This window comes from Gavialis gangeticus, unplaced genomic scaffold, assembly GCF_001723915.1.
Source record: "Gavialis gangeticus isolate Ggan-Ray unplaced genomic scaffold, GavGan_comp1, whole genome shotgun sequence".
Lineage (NCBI taxonomy): Eukaryota > Metazoa > Chordata > Crocodylia > Gavialidae > Gavialis > Gavialis gangeticus.
Window position 1 is genome coordinate 7,873,820 of NW_017728991.1, and position 15,891 is coordinate 7,889,710.

Sequence of the window (15,891 nt, forward strand, 5' to 3'; positions counted from 1 at the left end):
GGCGTATATAACTCTGTGGCTCTCCCAATAATTCATAATTAACAGCTAAGCTCTACTACTTGTAAACATTTTACCTCTATGTGTAACAAATCTTTTCACACACAGGCAGCTCTCTACCATAAGTGCATTTACAGATCTGCTACTCCATTGGCTCTATCCAATTATGAACCTGCATCAAATTAAATTATGAACAACCTACATCAAATTACACATCCCAGGATGCTCCTTGGTCTGTAAGGAAAATCCTATAGCAGAAAGGGAAGAACTTGCCCAGAAACCACTCAGTCTGATTACCATGTCAGTGTGCTCGAAACCAAAGATAAAAGACAGCATACTAAAACTAAATGTTCATACATAACAGATCAGAACAAACAATTTTCCCCCGCTTCCAGTAGGGTCAGAGCAGCAGCTTTATCATGAATTCTTCACTTCCTAAATAACGGACCGGGACCTGTTACAGGAAAGGTGGTACATTCGTATGACTGTCGCTTCCCACTGTGCAGGGTCAGTATGGGAAAGGACAGCCCTCCAAGACCAACCAAAGCATCTCCTGTCAGCCAGTCCCTGATATTCTCCTGGTTATGCAAAGCTCTCAAAACAGGAAAGTCCCAAAGGAGCAGCACACTGTCAAGAAACGGGAACTATCCATAATGATTTTGATAGGGGAAGTAAGCATGGACTATGTGACTGAATGTCAAGAGGGCGACCCAGCCTTGCTAACAAAGAGGTTCTGTTTCTGGGATCATCCAGAGGTTAGGATGAATAGGCAACCAGTAGCTGATTTCTAGGATAAATTTTAAAAGGTTAACTTCTGTAGAAAAGGTGGAGAGGACATCAATGAAGCTTTCACTGTCGTTTCTTAGTAAATACCATTTTTCTGGTCCATAATGTTGCTCTTCTATATCTTCTGACAGAACTGCTAACTCCTGTGCTTTGAACCTTAAAAAGCACACTTTACACCAAGGCACTCTCAGCATGCTCTCTACACAAGTCAGAAATACCAGCAGATATCTAGCACATGCACATAAGGTACCTACCCTATTAGGAATATTTCCATAATCATTTGAAAATGGCAGAGAACAGCATACAAGGAATAACGATGACCCTTTTAGCATGTACAAAAACACGTTCTAACCATGCCCTTCTGAACTACCTATTCACAACAGCCTGTTCAAGACAGCTACAGAGCGCCTATGCTACAAATGTATTGTTCGGTTTGAACTCCCATTCTTTTCGGGGGGGCCAAGATGACACAATTTGAGCTGTAATTTGCGTGTGTGTACAAGACAAGGGGTTTCATAAACACAGCCTGCAGTACAAATAAGATAAGATGCAGCACTACTTTCAATACTAAGAAACACTTTTCATACTATTTAGTGCCTTTTACTAATTGCTTTGTCTAAAATATTTGCAAGTTTGTGTGGTTATCAGTTTACCACAGCAGTTAATAATTTGGAAGTGTATAAGCAGGTTGTGTTTTGTTAAGGAGCTAGTTGTTAAGGCTGCAGATTTCTTCACAGCATATCCACTAATTTGTACAAACCAGATACACTCCGAACATGAGTAAAAGGTGTTTTGTGTTACTAGCTCCCACAAAGTTCAATGTGTATCATAAATGTAACTGCACTGTACAGTACTGATCTCAACAAGCCTTACCTTTTTCTGCAACATCCTCTAAAAGACATTTCTAAAACTGATATCCAAAAGGTATGAAGATCTAATCCATTCTACACAGATATTGTATATTTTGAGTGTTTAATATTAAAATAGATTTTTAAAACAGTGATTTTCCCTTAACAGCCTACCTCAAAAGATACGCCTATATCCTCAATATTTTGTTACTGCATATCTGAATAAGCTGACTGTTAAGTTAGCAGTGCGCTTCATTATATTAAACTAAGCCCTAAATTATTAAAAATATTTTTAAGCTAACAAGGTTAAACAACTTGACAAGGTTTAGTATAATTACAATGAGCATCTGTGTTTGGTGGATATGGAGTGAAAATCTGCATCATAGAAATGGTTACCAACTGCTTTTTAAAAAATCTGGTATTTTAAAAGCACACCTGGTACCTAGTAAATAAAGTTAAGGACCTGTTAAGAACTGCAGTGAAGAGTTTGTTCTTTACAGATTGCAGCAAGTCTGAGTTGAGGAAGTTCTGACAGATGCAAAATGTACACCTGTTGCAGGCGCACATACAGCGTAACCGGGCATGGCTGCGGAAACACACAGAAGGACAGGAATTGAAATTTTGTTTATAAAACCAGGCACATGTAGGGCTGTGCCAAAGCCAAGAGATTTAGGAATAAATTAGTTACATTTGAAAGAGGAAAAGGAAGGAGTCGGGCAGGCAAGGGCAAAACTACAGCTGTGCAGAATGTCATGGCTGACTATTTTTCGTTGTCAACACATTGACAATACTTCCCTACACATGGATGAAAACTAGAAAGCAAACATTAATGAAAATGTTTGCTATACTATAGTCATCTTTAAACTCAGTGTCAGAAAAGCTTAAATGAAAAAAAAAGCCTCTGCACAGCAATAGATAACACCCTCTTCCCACATAAAGGAAAAAATGGAGTAAGCCACATCTATGCTTAAACACACATTTTATTTTACGAAGTGACAACTACCCCTACTACCTCCCCTCCCTCAATACGCACATGCTGGAAAACCAGGGGAGAAGCAAGGGATATCTAGGACAAATAGTTGAAGCCATAAATTTTTAAAAAATTGCTAATGTTCTAGTACTTTCAAATAAACCAAATTAAGAGAAAGAAACATTACTGATCTCATTCAAGAGGTTTCTTGCAAAGAAGTCTAGACTTCTGAGTAAAGAGTACTTTACCCCTAATTAATTTAAAACCAACGCCAGCTGTCATACTAGAATCCACCTGCTATAACATACACTTAGTTCACCATACATAGAGCTCTACCCACCAAATAAAGAGGGATGTAAACTGTGCCTAGCAACAGAGTGAGATGTGTAGTGAGAAGGAATGTGATCTTAAACATATTAAATTTGAAGTCTGAAAAATGTCTGAGAGACTACAGAACCAGGGTTGTATGGAACAGAAACACAGCTCTCAGATGATTTGTGAACTACAGAGATGCACACTATTTAATACATAATCTACATAGAGATAATTAACCCATAAAATGACAGGCAGGGCATATCAATGGAATTATTGCACACCAAGTGGTGTTAGAAATCTTAACCAACCACAGACTTGAACTGTAATCACCATTACTTCATTTTTTTTAATGGCTATACCTTGAAACTAATAAACAACACTGGGTCAGTCAAATCAATGATCATTAATACCACTTTAAATAAGTAGGGTGAGCTATGAATTTGTAACTGCAATTTCTTTCTCTAACTAAAATAACTGCCAATATATTGCAACTGCACCACTTTAGTACAACATAGATTTGCACTTCACTGTTAACAGTAATGTTATAAAATTCAGATTTTGTTGCATCAGTTATTCAAAGACTGATAGCTATTTAGTATTTAAGCAAACAGAAAATTACTATGTATAACATTTCTGTAGACTCAGGGCTACATTTTTAAAGGTATGTAGACAATTACATCACTTTAAAATGATCAGCCCTCAGTGACTTTCAGTTGTGAAATATGGCGCTTACCCTTATTACTATTAGAAACTGTATATGCATACAAAAAAGGAAAACTCAAATGCATGCATTTACTAGACATTGAAAATCCTGGGTATTTTGTCACTCATAGCCATTCTGAAACTACCAGGGCCTCCAGATACCTTGAAGTTGGACTCAACAGGGCAGAGCACCTACAGTTCCATTTGAAATCAGTGGGAAGTATGGGTGCTTTGTACCTTTAAAAATCATCCCCAGGTATGTGTATGAAATAACTTTTATCTTAGTAATGATGCTCACTTATTAATATAAAATGACTTAAAAAGTAATATTCCCAAAACTTATTACTAGTATTATTACTAGTATACTATAGGGGACCCTAATCTCCTCTGTATATGCTCATAGCTTCCCATTGACGATTAATGGCCATGAATTATGTATGCACACATGGAAAGAACAGAACCCTGCGTCTTTACAGGATACAGATATGCATGTTCTAAATTTATTAAGTAAATTCAGAAAACAGAAACAATGGATTTGCCAGAAAAAAAAAATCGTACGGGAGCAATCTCTACCATGCATTACAGTATTTTAAAGATAATCCATTGAAATGATCTAAGTGTCTCTACTGGTTTACCGTTTAATTCACTGTGGTCACTGTAACACCTCTCTCTGTTGCTAAACAGCTTAAATGAGGCAGAGTTCCATCCTTAAGGCTAACAATGGCATGCAGTGTTGTCATGACCCATGCAGTATGAGAAGAATGATGCTTCTGGTACTTACGGATACATGGCCATAGTTGTCAGTTTAACAAAGATATCCTTACTCGGTGCTTCGAGAGTGTTACATGTAAAGGCTTGTGGTGGAGGCATTTTGTGTTTCTTGCAGAAGTCTGCAGGAGAAATGCTATATTCCTGTCTCACTTCGTGTAGATCTGACTTTGCAGCTACCACTAAGCAAGGTGTTCTGCTATCCGTGAAGTGTTGCTGCAAATTTAATGGAAAACAAAGGGAGAAAGTAACAATGAAAGTACTCCACAAAACCTAGAACAGTCTTGTTCTTAATGGTTCACAGGACAAAACTGTAAAATATTCGTAGATATAGTTGAGCAACACTAGAATAAAAATATTCTGTATAGGCAGCTAACCCATAGTAACTGAATCCCCTAGTCCACAATATATTTGAATGCATTATCTTCTTATAAATCAATATTGTCTTATATTTGAATTGAGAGATTATCAGAAGAACTGACAACCAAAATCAATTTTACTCTGATTAACCTATGTAGAGAAACAGATAAAAGATACAAACCTTAAAAATCCTGGCACAGTATTCAAAGGATTTGGGGTTATTGACATCATACACCAGGCAGACAACATCACATATGGTCTCATCATCACATAAAAATTCAGAATCACTAACATCATGTAACTGGAAAAGAGGAAAGAAAAAGATTTGATATCACAGAGTTTCTTTGATTGCAAAGCTTGCTTTTTTATGGCATGATTTTATTTTGTATTGAGTTTAATTCATATAAATATGCAGAACAGATGGGACTGACACACAATAGCTAGAACTAACATAATACAAATATTGAGAACGTACAATATAGCTAGGACATGACTCACCACCACCATATCTGAAAAACAATCACAATAATCTCCGTATAAAGAAATACATCTGCTTATACCACATAAAGCTTTATTTTCCATGAAGTCTAGCTCCAGTCCTTGAGTAAAGGACTAACCAAAATTTGCAAGACAAATGAGTTACATATTATGATGAATAAAAGCTACAGCAAGATAAATCTTTGAATGTATTTCTGTTTTACAAAGTATTTCATTTACTGAAGACTATTAGTAGTCATTCTGCACATTCATCTAGTAGTGCTTCAGAGGTCAGTCATCCATGTGACAAGTTTTCATTTTAACAAGGTACATTCCTTGCTGTGTTTTCCCTTATTCTGTCTCACTGAGGATCACTAGGTATGCAAACAGGCCCAAGGGCAAGCACACTCCCCATTGCCTCCTGGAAAAGGACAGCCTACAAATCTTTAACTGCTACAGTGGCTAATTCTATCTAGCATCTTTAAAAATAAAAGGAATTAAATTTTACTGTTTATTTAGACACAAGGAACAAATCTTTTCTGTATATGGAGTGCCTTTTACTACTAGTAAAATATTATCTCCTCTCCCCCTGTACTTGGAATTTCAGATGTAAGAATCAGACTGAATGCTACCTCCTTCCTATTACTGAAAAGGTAAAAGAAAAGAGAGGAAAAGGTAGGAAAACATCTATTGCAACAAACTGATATTAAGTTGCAAATGAAGTCTGTCGTGATTACAGGGGCTTAATGGAATGTGATGACTAGTCTACACATTAAAAACAGACAGAGCTGGCTCTATGCTTGCAAGATGGAGTTTTCATTCCATGCATATGTTAAATTTGGGAAGCTCACTGCTTTCTAAGACTGGATAATTAGGTTTGAGATAATTAAGATATGCTGAGATAATTAGGATATAACAAATTATAACAGGAATCAAACAACATAAATGTAATTAAGAACCTGTACATCTTTGAGGTTCAGGGGTAGAAGGGTATAACACGCACGTGAAAAACCAAGAGAAAGCACTAAAATAAGAAATCCCAACCAAGAAATTATTTTCTGAACTAAGCAGAGTCTTTCGAAATCTGGGCAATACAATTTTTTAAATCCTCATGTGTGCAACCAATCCTGAGATTGTCTTACCAGCAAGTATTTTTCTTGTCCATATACGTAGACTGTATTAATTGCATAGTAAGATTTATGCTCTGCACGTATTTGCCTCTGTCTCTGAAAACACACAATTTAAAGATTAGACAAAAGCAGTAATTTCTGCCACTGGCTGCTCCTGTTTAACAAGAAAAAACTGTAGAGGCATCCTGCTATGTAAAATTTCATATAATACTAGTAAATGTGTAGCAATAGTGCATTTTGTAAAAATAATGATGCAACAAAGATTTAATCCATAACTAATGCACAGGGAAGTGAACAAAGCAATATTGCTACGCAGTATCTATTCACTTACTTGATAAATTGTAAAATGCTTCAATACATGATGGTTTTCCCCAAATTTGGTGCTAACTAGTGAAGGTCTACATGCTGCTCATTAAGTTTTGTTATCTAAATTTAACTCACAAAGCACGTATTAAAAAGAAAAAACCTCTTACCATTAGGTTTCTTCCAAGAAGTGCCTGAAGAACTCCGTTTTTCCCACAGCCTTTCATCCCAACAACATTGCACCGAAAGACATTTCTTTGAGTCTGCTTTTTCTGGAGGTCTATCTTTTTATCTCTAGTTACTTTTGAAAAGAACATACTTTACAAGATGCAAATATATTACAAGATACATCAACAGAATAACAGATATTTAGTACTGCTACAAACTGGATAAATGAAATAGATTGCTATACTGGATAAATGGAACCATTTCATTAGCATTTGGTTTTATTATTAAAATAAAAGTTAAAAAAAACAATCAAATTGTGTTCAGCAACAGGATTTACTTAAACGATTATTGCTTGTCAGCAATGTACTAAATCACAGAAAAATGAGTCAATTATGCACAAGTTCTCAAGGGCAAAACTAGTATTAAAGTATTAGCAATATCATCTATATCATCAAATAGCAAGACTATCTGAAACAAAACTGATTAAAGTTGATGGCTCTTAAGTACAATGTAACACCTTTCTTCCAACTGAAGTGAGGACCTACATAAAGTTTCCACATACAATTTTTTTGGTTAAATGGTGTGCATCATATTTGAAATGTTTCCAACATTTTTGCCTAATTGTGCTAATTTATACCACTTTATCTTTTGTTCATCAAATTACTGAGCCATATCTAAATAAATTATCTCAAATACATTAGTCTGTCTGATGCATTTGCAATGGCAAAACATTCTTAAAAAGCCGTTTCATAAACAGAAATTCTATCTAGATTTCAGAATATCAGTGGTGGCTCTATCCAGACTATGCTAGTGACCTCTGTGGAAACTTAAGCCAGTTTACCTGGCTTCTGTCTGTCTTAGAACAGATCTGTAATTGAAACCTCCACATAGTTTATACCAAACACTTACAGAAAAGAATAAAATCAACAGCCTACAGACTGCTTCTTAGTTCATGCTGGATTAAATCTTTTCATATGGTAAATGCTTGGTAAAAGCCACACATTTTTTAACTTTTATTAATTTAACTGAAGTGATCAGTAGGATATTACTCCTTTTAAAAATATTGACTCATATGTCTAAGTTCTAAGCAGAAAGGGGGAAAAGAACCATATGCAGCACATTTTGTTTACACTCAATTTACTGCTCGACAACCAGGTGGATGAAAACAATTGCTTGAATGAAACTCCTAGCAGGTTTTGCTTCCAAAAATTACCTGTAAGTGCTGATGCCTGAGACTCTTGCTCTGTCAGTATTGAATAGCCCAAATAACCTAGGTATTCCAGACAGCGCTGTACATCTAAATACGTAGTTAATCTAAAACAGAAGAGAGCATTATCAATTTTCTGTAACATTAAAGAACTTGTATATCTCATGCATCTCAACTGGCTGAAGCAAAGTATCCCTGATGCCAGGCAGTACTAAAGGACACAAATTAATGGTCACAGGTGTAAAACTCCATAGTCACGACACTAAGAAACCAGTCCTTGCCGAGCTCTAACCAATCATGACAACAACCTACACAACGAGGTTTTCCCTATGCTAAAGTGTGGCGTCTCCCCCTTACATTTCCAATGCCTTTTCTAGGCGAAAACAAGGAGACAGCAACATTTTAAAAATTTATAGGAGGTATATACTGATTACTAAAAAGCAGAAAATTTATGATCAGACCTATTTCACAGAGATTTTCAAATAGTGGAGTCTAGAAAAAAGCATTGGATCCTGTCTAAAAAAAAACCCAGAACAGGCTGCATTTATCCATGGAGGTGATCTGGAAATGGTTCTAAAAGCTTTATTGCTTTGGCCACTCTCTCAGCTGTTAGCTTGCTTCCTTTCCACATAATATCTGAAAGAGTTTATGTCAGTAGTGACCTAGGCAGGACTATAGTGAACAGGAAGAAATGTAGTAATTCTAGATTAGTCTCCTCATACACTTTCACTCCCATTAACTGCCAGGTGAGGTACAAAGTTACTATCTGTACAATCTTGGTGAGGCTCAGTACTAAAGTATCAGATAGCATGACCCAGGTAGAAAGAGAGTTTAGAGGATTAAGAGGCTGATAGCTGGCATAACGGTGCTGAAGACCAGGACTGATTTGCATTGGCTGAGCTGCGCAGCAAGACTTGTAGACATTTCTCCATGCTGCACCTGGCTGCAATCAGCAATAATGGTCTCCTACTGGACTAGCAGGGCACCAAACAAAGCTAACAGTGCTTATTACTAACAAGACCAGCCACATACGTGTGTTTCTCTAATTCAGTCATACAGACGTGCCAGAATTACAGCTCGGCAAAACTGCTTGCAAATTTTCAAAGACAAGGGAGAGACAGTCAGAAAGAGCAACCAGAAAATGACCTCCAGCTTGCTGAGGAACAACCGATCTCGGCCAAGGAGGTGGTAACAAGGCAGAAGTAATCAAGCATACCTTTCCTGAGACTCTGACAGCTAGGCCAAGCGTGCACAACACATTTATAACGCAAGCTAATCTCCATTAAGGGAACAGACAAACTTCTTTAAGGGTTGAAAATAAATAAAACAGTTTCATAACAGAAAGAACATTCTACTAGCAAGTAATTTAATTAGATCTCTATTATAGCATAACCTTTGCTTTTGTCTTTAAAAACAAAAGAAGCGTTGTGCATTTAACTGAGAACTACTATAAACTGTCCAAATATGGTTACTACAGACAAACTTATCTATCTGTAACATGCATTTCTCTCGTTTTGGAAACACAATGTTTATAGACAGTTGACAGAACTGCAGCAGCAGTGCAGTTTATATATAATTCGACTTGAAAATAATTCACACCACCTCATTATGGCACCTTCATTAGCATAGTTTTTTAGAAGAAGGCAATGAAGATTAAAAATTTTTAATCAATCTCTACCTCTACACTAACACTTTTCAGATGCCTCTAGTACACGCATCATTATATTCTTAAACAAGATTTACACAGCTGTGAAATAAAATTCTGTAGGTTCTTTATCTTATCAAATGAAGTCCTCCATGGAATGCCAACATTAAGTCTTTCAGCAATGAAAGCTAAAAACATGCAATGCACCATACTTACGTCCACTGAGAGAGAAATCCTTGGTACGTAATCCAACCCCTTTCATTTGTACAAACAGTGTTGTTGACATCAGGCCCCCATGGCATGTAAGGGAAGACTTTGAACAAATCTTTGAGTTCTTCAGGAGACAAAGCACAATCTCTGTCCTGATATATGCATATAATGAGACAAACAGTACTGATAAAGTTCATGTGTCTTCCCAAACCATGTTTGCAAAAACATGCAAAATTAAGGAATTTGTTGTCAGGGACTGAATGACCTAAAAAACCAGTGGCACAGTAGAGAACTTTTCTTCTCATGCTCACATTTCTGAATCTAGCAGGTCACAAGGAACCGAAACTAAATTAAGGATTTAGGGCAGATAAAGTAACTGAAAGAAAGCAGAATTCTCCTTTTATACACTGGTGTAACTGCACCTTAAGCCAACAAAGAGCACTTTTGCTGATATAGTTTATAACAGGTTTCCTAAACAAAATAACTATATTGAAAAAAACCTTATTTTTGCCAATATAGCTGTGTCTACACGTTGCTGTCATAAAAATGTTATCAAAACCCCAGGCCCTGATGCAATGTTAATCTACTTGCAAGTTTCTAAAACAAAGCATATCTGAGTAATACAAGAGAAGTCAAAATTCCTTTGACTTGGAAAGAAAAAAACAAATACAAAAATAAAAAATAAATAAGAATGATGAATGCATAAATGCCACAACCATTAAAATACTGTCTCTTTGTTAAAACTTTTTTCCCCCAGAAGGTCTTTACTCCAAGGATACGCACTGTCATTTCTAATATTCCTGAAGTGTGTGCATAAAATAAATACTATTCTAAATACGATTTTAAAATAAAAATATTCTTTCCTGCTTTAAGTATTCTCTCATTGATCAATGCAACAGTAAATAGGGTAGCAAGAACTATGCCCTACACAGGGAAGGAAGGGTTCATTTATCCATCCTCATACTTCTGCTTCTTTATTATAGGAGATGCTGCCCATTGATTCCAAGAAAGAAAAGTATCCTTGGTCCAAAAGAATTAAGAGCATAGAGAGGGACGCCATGTAGGAAATCCCAGGAATAACCAGCTCCAGCAAAAAGTTTAGCTTTCGTTTTGTTCTGCTTTTAGAGCCAATAAAGCCCAGGAAGCAGATACATTGGCAGCACATAGAGACTTTTATAAAGAGTACAGTAACCAAAGACATCTACAATTTAAACAGAAGGGAGATGGCTGACTTCAACATTAGCTCTCTGATATAAAACACTGAATAGGTTCCATATGCCACATTAAAGATTAACATTAGTTCATAAGTTTTGAGTTTCAAAAATGAAACAGATTCACTTTCATATTGTTTATAACAAAATATTAATAATTCAACTCCTATTGCAAGTTTTAAAAAAAAATCTTAATTCCTTGACAATGGGGGTTTTGTTGCTAAGAGTTAGTAGAAAGCTATTTTGGATATTATACAAACTGTGTGTAAATGAGATTAAAAACTTACCAAATCATGTTTATCAAAAATGCTTTGGAGAAACAAATATGCATGATGATTCAACTCTGTTGTGCAGTCAGGAGGAATTTTCAACCTGTTTGTTAAAAAAGACCAAAAAATTCAGTCACATCATAAATCTTCCAAGATATAAATCTTCAAGAAACACGTAGCATTTCAGTTTCTTTATACAGTTTCTCTGAAGAGAACAAGAAAGCATGATTTATTAGGAATTCTAAAATCATTCGTAATATAAAACATTTTTAGATAGAACAGAAATATCTGGCAACTTTCTGAGATACAAAGCTAGGATTTTCAAAACAGAATAAGGGAATTAGTCACCTAACTTCCTTAAGAGCCTCTGAAAAGCCTAAATGAGCTAAATGCTATAAGAAAAGGCAGGACAGTTTTAGATCCATTCCTACTATTTCTTTCCCTCTAAGACAAAGGATAATTAAGTGCCATGTCCTGGTCATAAGCTGATTAAACAGGGTTTATGGAAGAAGTTTTGCCCTCCTGCCATCTCACTCCTACACAGCACTGTGTATTGAGAGACAGGGGTTTAAAGGAAACCAAATACTGCCAGGACAGGATTCTCAAGTGACTGGAACACTGTCTGATGTAGTATGTCAAATCTGGATCTTTCTGCTCTTCATATGCAATGAGTAGCAGAAACTGGGTGGGCAACTGTGTGAAATTTTAAGGTTTTAGCTATTACTGGGCTCCAAGAGGAAAGTCACTGGAAAGGACTCTGTTGATTTTTGCCACTGTTGGATTAGACTCTTAGCACATAAGCCTAAGGGAAGTGACATGTCAAGAGGTTGCATATGCTCCATATTGTATCCACATCATTTCAACATTACTAGGAAGACTGGAGTTGTGTTTTTAAGTAAAGATGTAACCAATGTAACAATCCACCTTTCCTTGGACAAAAGGATGAAACAAGTCCAAATATTTAAAGTTAAAAATGGAAATTAAACAAAAGAGCACATACGGAGGAAACAAATACTCTGGCGTGAGCTCTAAATCATCATCATAGCCAAAACGACGTAATACTGTCCAGGTTGTTTCATGTCTTCCTCGCTGAATAAAAAGTGTGTGTAGAAAAAGAAAACCTGAAATTAAATGACAGTTCTTAAGACTCTGAAGGTGTTGATAGACTTAATATTTTAATAGTTTTTCTTTGAAGGTATCAACATAAGAATACAAACTAAATACAGGAGACATACAGGCTAAATGCATGTATATAATATATACAAAATCTCTATAAAACATTTTATTTTCTGTATCTTCTATTTTTACAATTATAACAACTCCATAATTGAACCTCCCTGATGAAATAGTAATTTGAAAATCACCATATTAACATTTGCTTTCTAGGTTTTAATAAAATACTGATGCTAAAATACATATTTTCAATTTGTATCAAGCTTACAGTTTCTGTCCATTCAAAATGTAAAGAATGAATCATTCGGCAAGAATTTCTGGACAGCAGAGGTACACTGATACATTGGTCCATATCAGATCAGCACTGATAAAAGGAAAATTGACATCATCAGCAATCAGCTTTTTTTGGTCAGTGTAGCCGATAATGCCAATAAATGCCGTGTGCACGTGAGCAGCTGCAGCATGGATGCAGCCAGGAATGCAGCCTGGCAGCTTGGAGGAGAGCAGAATCCAGCCCGTAAGTTTGTGGGGGAGAGAGGAGGTGTGGCGTGGGGGTGGCGCAGATCGAGGCCCCTACAATGAGGAAGGGAGTGGGGCTGGGGCATGGACAGGAACTGCCCAACTGGGGTGGGACAGGGTACAGGATGGAGGAATGGGCGGCTTGTACGGTGGGGCGGCTCCCCGCCACTGCATGCAATCCAGGGGAGGCATGTGGCCCCCGGATTTGTGCATGGGGTGAGGGCAGACTGCCTGCTGTGGGCTTAGGACCAGGGGCTACGCCAGCCTCTTCCTGGCAGTGGGAGGCTGGGCCAGAGCTGCGCTTGGGGTGGGCAGGGACAGGTCGGGGTGACATTGGAAGGGGGAGCTATGGGATGGGCTACAGTCACCCCAAAATTCCCCATAGCTGCTTCATAGTCCCCCTCCCAGCACTACCGCCACCTGCAGCCCAAAGCCTACAGTGGGCAGCCCACCCTTGCCCTGCACACAAATCTGGGGGGCACATGCCCTCCATACTTCCGCTGGGGGTGTGTGCAGTGATGGCCTATGCCTCCATCCCATGCCCCAGCCCCACTCCCTCTCTCACTGTGGGGGCCTCGATCTGCCCCCTCCATGGCCCTTTCCCCCACAGACTTACTGGCTAGATGCTGCTCTCCAAGCTACCAAGCTGCACATTGGCAATGGGATTGGCTGATAAGGCTGGTTAATAATCAGTCATAGGTATCAGCCAAAAAAATCTTTATTGGTGCATCCCTACTGGACAGTAGTGTTTTGGAAGCATACATTAGCTTTTTTATGCCAAGATTTTATATAATATGAAGGATAATTGTTTGTTTAAGTACTTTCTACATCTTGCTGAAAATTTAGATTACTTTTCCACATGAATCCATGTATGATTTATAAAGACTACAGCTAGATTACAGTATTTTCCCTACCATTTCTCACTGGTGAGGCTCTAGAAGGAGTAGCACTAGGGGATATGCTAAATTACCATTATTGACTCCAAGATGAACATGGGCCGACAATGCGAGGTCATCGTTGGCAGGGCTAACCGGACCTTGTCGTGCATCCACAGGTGCATCTCGAGTAGAGCCAAGGAGGTGATCCTCCCCCTCTACGCGACGCTGGTCAGGCCACAGCTGGAGTATTGTGTCCAGTTCTGTGCGCCCCATTTCAAGAGGGATGTGGACAATATGGAGAGGGTCCAGAGGAGGGCCACCCGCATGATCCGGGGACAACAGGGCAGACCCTACAGTGAGAGACTGCGGGACCTGAACCTATTCAGCCTCCACAAGAGAAGGCTGAGGGGGGACCTGGTGACCGTCTATAGACTCACTAGGGGGGACCAGAAGGGTTTGGGGGAGACGCTGTTTCCCCTAGCGCCCGCTGGCATAACAAGGAGTAATGGGCACAAGTTGATGGAGAGGAGGTATAGATTGGACATCCGCAAAAACTACTTCACAGTTAGGGCGGCTAGGAGCTGGAACCAACTTCCAAGGGAAGTGGTGCTGGCCCCTACCCTGGGGGTCTTTAAGAAGAGGCTGGATGCCTACCTGGCTGGACTCGTTTGAGTCCCGTTTCTCTTTTTGGGGTTTTTTGTTGTTCTCCCGTCCTGGCGGGGGGTCGGGCTAGAAGATCTACTAGGTCCCTTCCGACCCTTAATCTATGAAACTATGAAACCATCTGCACAACAGTGTAGTAAAAATGTGGGCATATACCAACATCTTACATAAACCAGTACTGCCACCAGTGAAACCTACATAGTAGGCGTGCACCAAGACAGATTTTTTGGGCCGATACCAATAGTTGATTTTTAACCAGCCCTATCAGCCGATACCAATCTGATTGCCGATATGTGGTCTGGCAGCTTGAAGAGCAGTGTCTGGCTGGAAAGTCTGTTGTGGTGGAAGGAGTGGGGGAGAGAAGGGGCTTGGCGGTAGCAGTTTGAAGCCCCTGCGGTGAGGGAGCAAGTGGACCAGGAGCAGGGGCTGCCCAGTCAGGGCAGGATGGACCCACGGCTCGTCCAGGAGTCATGGGGAGAGGGGGTGGTTCCTGCCACTGCATGCACCCCAGGAGGGCACAGGGGCTGTGTGCCCCTAGATCTGCGCGCAGGACGAGGGTGGGGTGCCGCTGTGGGCCAGGGCTGCGTCAAGCTCTTCCTGGTGGGGGTGTTGGGCTGGGATGCACTTGGGGAGGGCAGCAGTGCTGCACAGCAGCACTGGTAAGGGGCTAAGGTGGTGGGGGAGGGGACCTGCAGCCACCCCAAAATTCGCTGAAGCCCCCCAAGCCCTTCCTCCCAGCATTGCCGCCCCAAGCACAGCCTGGCCCAAACCCCGCTGAGAAGAGCTTGGTGCAGCCCCAGCCACAGCCCGCAGCAGCAGCTCGCCTTCACCCCGTGCAGAGATGCAGAGGCACATGTCCCTCATGTCCTCTCAGGGTGCATGAAGTGGTGGGAGCCACATCTCTCCCCCACCTTGGACAAGTCACATCTCTTGTTTAACGATTTCTTTGCCTCCGTCTTCCTAAGTAGGGACCAGAACAGCCACCTTCCCACTGGGCCCCTCTCGGGGCCCCGGGGAGGCACACCTGGGCCAAGGGTTAGCGAGGATTTAGTTAGGGAGCTTCGGGAGGGGCTGGACATTTTCAAGTCAGCCGGTCCGGATGATCTCCACCCTAGAGTTCTAAAGGAACTGGCTGAGGTCATTGCAAGTCCCCTGGCATGGCTTTACGAGCACTCGTGGTGCTCTGGAGAGGTACCGGAGGACTGGAAGAGGGCCAACGTGGTTCCCATCTTCAAAAAAGGGAGGAAGGAGGACCCAGGAAACTATAGGCCAGTTAGTCTTACCTTGATCCT

The 15,891-nt window shown here is 39.6% G+C and overlaps 1 protein-coding gene across 3 annotated transcripts in view; it reads right to left on the reverse strand.

Annotated features, from left to right (window-relative positions):
- RHOT1 (ras homolog family member T1) overlaps window positions 1–15,891 on the reverse strand; it is a 54,867-nt gene that overhangs the window by 12,101 nt on the left and 26,875 nt on the right. For 2 of the 3 annotated variants that reach the window (XM_019516898.1, XM_019516891.1), the window contains exons 11-19: window positions 12,367–12,487; window positions 11,385–11,469; window positions 9,893–10,038; window positions 8,038–8,138; window positions 6,827–6,957; window positions 6,366–6,449; window positions 4,928–5,047; window positions 4,400–4,602; window positions 2,095–2,217 (exon numbers count right to left, since the gene is read on the reverse strand). In XM_019516898.1, the coding sequence (XP_019372443.1) occupies window positions 2,095–2,217; window positions 4,400–4,602; window positions 4,928–5,047; window positions 6,366–6,449; window positions 6,827–6,957; window positions 8,038–8,138; window positions 9,893–10,038; window positions 11,385–11,469; window positions 12,367–12,487 (1,114 nt within the window). The remainder of the gene's footprint in view (window positions 1–2,094; window positions 2,218–4,399; window positions 4,603–4,927; window positions 5,048–6,365; window positions 6,450–6,826; window positions 6,958–8,037; window positions 8,139–9,892; window positions 10,039–11,384; window positions 11,470–12,366; window positions 12,488–15,891) is intronic. The other variant, XM_019516905.1, reaches the window with a different exon arrangement.